This window comes from Pinus tabuliformis, chromosome J, assembly GCF_031772625.1.
Source record: "Pinus tabuliformis cultivar Carrire ecotype Pingquan chromosome J, CPIR1, whole genome shotgun sequence".
Taxonomy (NCBI): Eukaryota; Viridiplantae; Streptophyta; class Pinopsida; order Pinales; family Pinaceae; genus Pinus; species Pinus tabuliformis.
The window spans coordinates 1,469,045,185-1,469,052,720 of NC_142295.1; the positions used below are offsets into that span (position 1 = coordinate 1,469,045,185).

The window sequence follows — 7,536 nt, forward strand, 5'->3', positions numbered from 1 at the left end:
CTGCCTTTTGACCATATCTTCGAGCTTATTGATGGAGACTAGCAGAGCATGAGATGTATCCAAGAGCCTATCGAGCACGAGGCTGGTGTCAATCTTATCTGAGGGGGCAGGAGAAGTTTCCATCACATACCATAAACCGAACACCCAACTATATAACCCGCTGACAAGGACAATACCCACGTTTGGACCAAGATGAGACGAAAACTCATAGCTACTTTGAGGAACCAAAGTATTCAATATAAAGGCGAGATCATAAACATTCCACGAGCCAAACAATGGTAATCAATCCAAATCCATGTCCCAAATATCAACCAAACAAAGAATTGATAGTCAAGGAATGGCATCAGACAACTGACTTAACTCCATTCTTCTACTCAAGAGCCCAGACTCTACAATCGAGACAATCCACCCCGAATCCCACTTGAGGGGGATTAAATAGATATGACACCCTACCCTTGATTCAAATGAAAAGACATGCCACTTGTTAGCCGAATCAAAGAATCGAGGAGGGAGCAAAAATATTCGTGGTTGGAAATGAGTAAGTCGTCGAAACCTGACCCCCATCTTGGGCTGAAAACAAGCCACTTTTCCAGTGTATAGTATGGATGTTGGCCATGTTTTGAAATCATAAACTTTCCCATGTTTGTTTGAATTGTAAGACATATGTTTGTTACTTAAGAGCTCGTTGAATCACAACATTGGGGAGGAAAAACACCCCCTTTCTTTTGGCTAAGATTTAATCCTTTGATAAGGTCGTGGAGGCGGCGTAGTGGTAAGGTCGACCTCGTCATGACGGACCGGTCTTGTGTTCGATCCCGAGCAAGGTCGGTGCTCGTCGTGCGAATAGTAACCGAACCGGGCCAAGCCCACTACCTTTTGAAGGCGAGGAAACCCTGCGCGCGCCTCCCCCTGGCCATGACAGGCCTCTGACCTCCCCGCCGCCCCGCGCCCTGCAGCCCTGCTGCAAGGCTCTGCGTCCCTGCCTGGCCTCAGGCCCTCGTTCCCTTTTCCTCCCCTCCCCGTTCTTTCTTGACCCTACCCCGAGCCTCTTCTGAGTTATCCTTTGTTCAGTTCCGCTTCTGCGCCTAGCAGCGCTGCTGCTAGGTCGCCCAGTCTTTATCTCCCCCGCACATGGCGGCCATGGGCCCTTCTGGACCGGATCAGGATGACCTCATGAAATCCTTTGCCTCTCTAACCCAGGAGAACTCTTCGGAGAGAATCAGGCCCGTCACTTCTCGTTTCGTTAAAAAAATGGATGAGGTTCCAGAAATCCCGCTCCCCCCAGCCCTTCCAAGGAGAGCGGCGGTAGCCCTTGCAGACAGAGGCCTAGTGGGCCAGTTCACGGGCTTATGGCCCTCCCCTCGCACTGTCCAGCGATGGGTGGAAAGAAATTGGAACTCGATGGTTCAAGGCAAGATAGCGATCCGCTTCTGTGGAAGAGGGTTCTTCACCTTCCTCTTCGAATCCGTGGAAGACCGAAACTTAATATTCAGGAATGGCCCATACTTCATGGACACAAGAGGCCTTTACCTGAACAAGTGGACCCCCGACTTCGACCCGGAGATGGACGTTCCTAATGCTGTCCCTGTTTGGGTCCGGCTCCCGCATCTGCCCCTTCACTGCTGGGGGGACGAGTCAGTGAAAGCAATTGGAAATGGAATAGGGAAGTATATCGACAGATCAGAGCCTAAGGAGAACATGCATGCATGCGCAAGGATTTGCGTCGAAGTGGATCTAGGAAAAGGATTGCCAGAAGCCATCAAGCTTAGAGTCGATCAATGGACGCACCTCCAGCAAGTCGACTACGAACAGCTCCCCTTCAAATGTAAGGTATGTCATGAGTACGGTCATTTCGCTAATAGATGCAGTAAAGCAAAGGCAAATCTCTCTGAATCTAACACTGAAACAGCAGAAGAAGTTTGGGAAACTGTAAAGAAAAAGAGATCTAACCCCTCACAAGGAAACAACAAGAACCCTCCTGCAGCCCCCATCCCCCCCTCTGAACCAGGCCCGTCTTTCCCTTTATCCTCTAATCAATTTGAAACCCTTTCTGACACTGATCCTCCCTCCCCCCCCCCCATCCCCTAGAGCCCCCCCCGTGATCCCCTCCTCTCCCCCGCCATCTTCCCCCCACCCTTCTTCCCCTCCTCACACAATAGAGAGAATATTAACCAGGAACAAGTCTAAAGAAAGCAACACATCCGTAGAACCCCCAAGAAAAGTGGGAAGGAAATCAAACAAGGAGCTGAGGGATGAGACGGCAGCAAAAGAAATGACCACAGGGATTCAACAACCAATGGATACCTATCTGGACAAGATGAAAGGAAACGGGGAAAAAGGGAAAGAGAAAGGAGGTACCCACGCCAAGATTATTAAATGATGAATCTGGTCTCTTGGAACTGTAGGGGGATGGGCTCCTCCCTCAAACTTAATGCAGTCCGCGACCTCATTAAATCCGAACAACCAGACTTCCTCCTCATCCAGGAGACCAAAATAAGTGAACAAGATTTCAAAAATTCCCTAAAAAATAGCAGAACTCATGAAGGTATTGCAGTTAGCGCATCTGGCGCCTCAGGTGGCTTAGGTACCATTTGGAACAATAAAAAATGGAACCTCTTAAATCAAAGGCAAAGTAGCTGGTGGATTCGTTCAGACTTGCAGAACACGGCTAAGACAGAGGAATACACTCTCTACAATGTTTACGCTCCCCCTCACTACAGGGACAAGGATGCTTGCTGGAAGTCAATTGCGGCAGATCTCCTGGAGACCCAAGGCAGAAGCATTATCCTAGGAGGAGACCTGAACCTCATAAGAAGCGTAGAAGAAAAAATGGGGGGCAACTTCTTGGCGGATCCCTCAAGGGAAGCCCTAGAAGAAATTATTCTAAACCACAACCTGATGGACTTCCCTCCTCAGAATGGGCGCTTTACCTGGTCCAATAAGAGAGCAGGCCGAAACAACATAAAGGAACGATTGGATCGCATCTTGATCCAAGACAGAATAGTTGCCAATTTTGCTTGCACCAAAAGCCTCATCATCCAAGGATACTTTTCAGATCATAAGCCTGTAGCTCTAAAATTGGATAAAGGAGCCAACCTGGGCCCGCTTCCATTTAGATATAACAGAGCATGGGACAACCAGGAAGAATTCCGAGCTCTGATAAAAGAACAGTGGGCAACAGAGGTTATAGGATCTCCGCACTATGTTTGGGAAACCAAAATTAAAATCTTGCGCTCAGCCATAAAGCAATGGGCCAAAACTAAATCTATAGAGGAGAAAAGAGCTAAATCAGCGCTCCAAGATAGGCTCACGCAGTGGGAAGAAGAGAAAGACAGCAGACAAGATACGGAAGAGGAGCAACTCAAAGAGACGGAACTCCAAAAGGAGCTCTACAAGCTGAACAGAATAGAAGAAGAAGAACAAAGGCAAAAGTCAAGGTGTCTATGGCTAAAGTCGGGAGATAAGAACACCTCCTTTTTCCACAACAATTTGAAAATGAGGAGAGCTGGCAATAATATCGACAAAATTATTGTGGAGGGCGTAGAATTAAAAAATCAAAAGGACATAATGGAGGCCGCGTCTGCACACTTCCAAGATCTCCTTACCGCGGAACAGCAAGACAACAATGGCTTGGAAATACTGAACACCATGGAAAGTAAAACCTCTGAGGAGCAAAATTCTGAGCTGGACAAAGAGATCACTGTCGAAGAGATTGAGCAAACGATACGCAACATGGCCTCAGACAAAGCCCCGGGGCCAGATGGCTTCACTGTGGATTTCTACAAGAATCACTGGGACATCATCAAAAAGGATTACATCAGAACAGTTAGAAACTTTTTCCATAAAGGCAAGATGGGAGGTGGAATGAAATCCTCCTACCTAGCCCTCATCCCCAAAGAGCTCAACCCTCTCTCTTTCAACCGATTTCGTCCTATCTCCCTCTGTAATGTCTCCTACAAAATCATAACTAAAATCCTTGCCAACAGACTCAAATCTATTCTCCCCTCCCTCATCTCTGAGAATCAAGGTGGTTTTGTACCTAAGAGGCAAATTGCTGACAATGTTATTCTCATCCAAGAAGCTATCCAAAGCAGTATCTCCAGGAAAGAAAAAGGCATGATACTGAAGTTGGATATGGCCAATGCTTTCGATCGAGTCAATCATTCCTTTCTTCAAGCCGTTCTCAAAAAGCTTGGCATATCTGAGCTGTTCATAAGCAGGGTGAGGGAGTGCATTTCAGGCAATTGGACTGCCCCCCTCATAAATGGAAGACCAAGCCCAGCCTTCAAAAGCTCAAGGGGCCTGAGGCAAGGGTGCCCGCTCTCTCCCTTCCTCTACATTCTTATGGCGGAAGCCTTTAGCTCGAAGTTGGAAAACTTGAGGAGGAAAAAAGAAATAACGGGGATTGAAATCGTCAGAGGGTCGAAAGGAATAAATCACTCTCTGTTTGCGGACGACACCCTCCTCATAGGAGGTGCATCTTGCATTATGGCGAGGAGATTTAAAAAAGTCTTAGATCTCTTCCTCCTGGCCTCTGGTGGCAAGCTAAACAATAATAAATGCATGCTATACGCATGGAATGTCCCCAACCACTCCATCCAACGCATATCTCTTATCATGGAAATTCCAGCTCAGCTGAATTGGTCCTACTTCATGTATCTGGGGCTTCCTTTGGCCAAAGAGACAATCAAATCAGGGATCTGGGCCAAAATCATTGAAAAACTCAGAGGCAAATTACAGTTGTGGGGAGTGCACTGGTTAAACTTAGCAGGCAGGTCGACCCTAATTAAGTCCATCCTCACCTCTCTCCCCATCTATCAGTTCGCTATTGCTCTAGCTCCTGCCAGTATTCACAAACATATGGAACTAATAATCCGCAGCTTCCTGTGGCAAGGAGGCAAGCAGAATACCAAGAAGTTCAGCTTGGTTAAGTGGGACAAAGTGATCCTCCCTGTGGAAAAAGGAGGGCTGGGAATAAGGGTCCCAAGGCTAGCTAATCTAGCATTGGGCTTCAAGCTCATATGGCGGATTCTAAATGAAAAAGAGGCTTGGTGGACTTCCATTATAAAGAAGAAATACATGAATGGCCAAAACAGTAACATCCTCACTGAAAACATTATAGAAAGACAGGGCACCCCAACATGGAATTTGATCAAGAAAACGCTCCCTCTCTTCAAACCTTTCATCTCGTGCGCTCCAGGGAATGGCAGGGAGGTAAATATATGGAATGACAGAATCATGGGGTCCCAGGCTAGAGGCACGTTCCACCATCTGCATCCTCTCCATCGGTGGATGTCTGAAGCGAATTACAACTCCCTCTTCGACATTTCTCTATGGGACCAGGACTGCTGGGCAGGCTGGACCCCTCTCAATCTCCCCATGGACCTAGCAAATCTTTGGAATGAGCTCAAGAGCTCTCTAAGTGGCTCAGCTCCCATCAACAAAAGGAAGGAGGACAAGTTTGTTTGGGATCCAAATGGTGGAAATTATTCAGTTAAAGAAGGTTACAAAGCCCTCCAGGTTATCTCAGAAGCCAACAATTGGCCTTTGTTCAAGGCTGTCTGGCGCCCTGAATGTATCCCTAAGATAAAAAATTTCAACTGGACTCTCATGCATGGCAAAATATTAACTGCCGAGAACCTCAGAAAGCGTGGTATACAGGGTCCTTCTATGTGCTGTTTGTGTAGGCAAGCTGAAGAAACCATCAACCATCTCTTCCTAGAATGCCCGATTTCTAAATCATGCTGGCATCTCTTTTCTGGCACAATCTCCTCAGATATCCTCCCCACTCAGATCTCGACTCTTCACAAAAACTGGGTCAAAAGAATTCACCATCCTAAAAAAGGAAATCTGATAGTGCACAGGATCTGGAATAGCATCCCTGCAAACCTGAGCTGGCAAATTTGGATTGCTCGCAACAAATGCATCTTTAACAATGAAAAACCCTCCATAACAGGTATTGTAGCTAAAACTATAGCCCTCACAGCTGAGTATTTCGAAGCAATAGGGGTCAACCAGAAAGACATGGAGGTTGTGGATGATAGGCTTAAGGTATGGCTGAGAAAATTCAACCTCAAACCAAGTCCTTATGTTTATATCCGAGAAAGAAATGATAGACATAATTGGAAGCTGCGTGGTACTGAAGAGGAAATCAACAACTGGTTAAAAAGCCAAAGGAGGCCCATCCTGTACTTCGATGGGGCATCAAAAAAGAACCCGGGACAGGCAGGGGCAGGTGGGATCATAAAGGACCAGCAGGGGAATACTATGGTTTCTTTCGAATGGGGTCTAGGCCGTCTGTCTAATAACAAAGCAGAGGCCTATGGCCTTCTTCTGGGCACGTCCATTCTAAAGAACCTCAGCCTCCAAAACCCCCTCATCTTAGGTGACTCAGCCATAACAATCGCAGCAATGTCCACTGGGAGAGATTTCAATCAACTGGCCCTCAACAACATCAAAATCCGAATTTTGGAGAATGTCAAAGATTTAGGTGAGGTGACCTTCAAACATATCCTCAGGAACTACAATAAAGATGCTGACCAGCATGCTAACCAAGCGGTTAGAAGGAAACTGGGTCAAGTCAGAGAGAACAATGCCATCTACGTCAGAGATATTCCGTAGCAACAAGCCTTCCGCCGTCCTCAGTCACTTCAGGAAGCAAGTATATCCGAGCGTATCTCCTCCTAGATCACAAAGCAGCATCATCGGGCTCCTAAGCGGATCTCCTCCTCCTCGGGCCTCCTATACAGTCACCTTTCTCAGAAATTGTATGATCTCTTGTCCCTCCGAGGCAGATACTCTCTGCGTTACCAGAAGAACCCATACCTCCCCCACGAGATATGTCAGCAGGGTAATCATCGCCCTTGACTGTGTCCTCCTTACCCTCGGGCATCTTCAGCTCCTCTCCTTTAGCGCCATCGACCTTCTTCCCTCTTTAAATATTGGTCATCTCCCCGACTCCCATCCAGACAGTGATCAAGTCTCACGAGCCCTCTCCTCCGGGCGCATCGTGGATGATTTTCCTCCTCCAAAGTCTCGGCCCTCCAGACCAGATCTCAGAGTAAGAATCTCCCGTTCCCATTCTTTTCTGTTGTCTTTTAACAGTGGTCCTTTTTTGTTCAGCAGCGTTTCGAAGCAGGGAAGGAAAGCCCGCTCTCTCCTAAAGCTTCAACTCCTCAGAAGCCTTGTCCCTTCTGTCTCGATCCCTGGCCTCCTCATCTTCAGCACGTCCCTTGGTTTTATTCTGAGAGCCCCGCCCCTCTGTCTTAAGCCTCAGCACTCCCGCAGTCAAGCTCTCAACACAGCAACTCCAGCCTCTTTAAACATCAGCGAGCCCTCTGTTTCCATCCATCAGGCTATCACGATGGAGGACAAGCAAGGCCAGCCTTCTAATCAGGGATCAAACAAAGACCCTCTGGCGAATCTCTTCAGCAACAAAGAATGCAATATGTGCAAGGCACATACCATAATGATCAACAACATTATAAAACAGCTTAAGGAACTCACAGAGGACTATCATGCTGATAGAGAATCCAA

At 47.3% G+C, this 7,536-nt stretch overlaps 1 protein-coding gene across 1 annotated transcript; it reads left to right on the forward strand.

Moving 5' to 3' along the window:
* Nucleotides 1-1,131: 1,131 nt before the first annotated feature.
* LOC149232912 (uncharacterized) lies at nucleotides 1,132-6,621 on the forward strand. The gene is made up of 2 exons (XM_089382038.1): nucleotides 1,132-2,012; nucleotides 2,406-6,621. The coding sequence occupies exons 1-2, from the start codon at nucleotides 1,132-1,134 to the stop codon at nucleotides 6,619-6,621; spliced, it is 5,097 nt and encodes a 1,698-aa protein (XP_089238164.1).
* The last annotated feature ends 915 nt before the right edge of the window (nucleotides 6,622-7,536 follow it).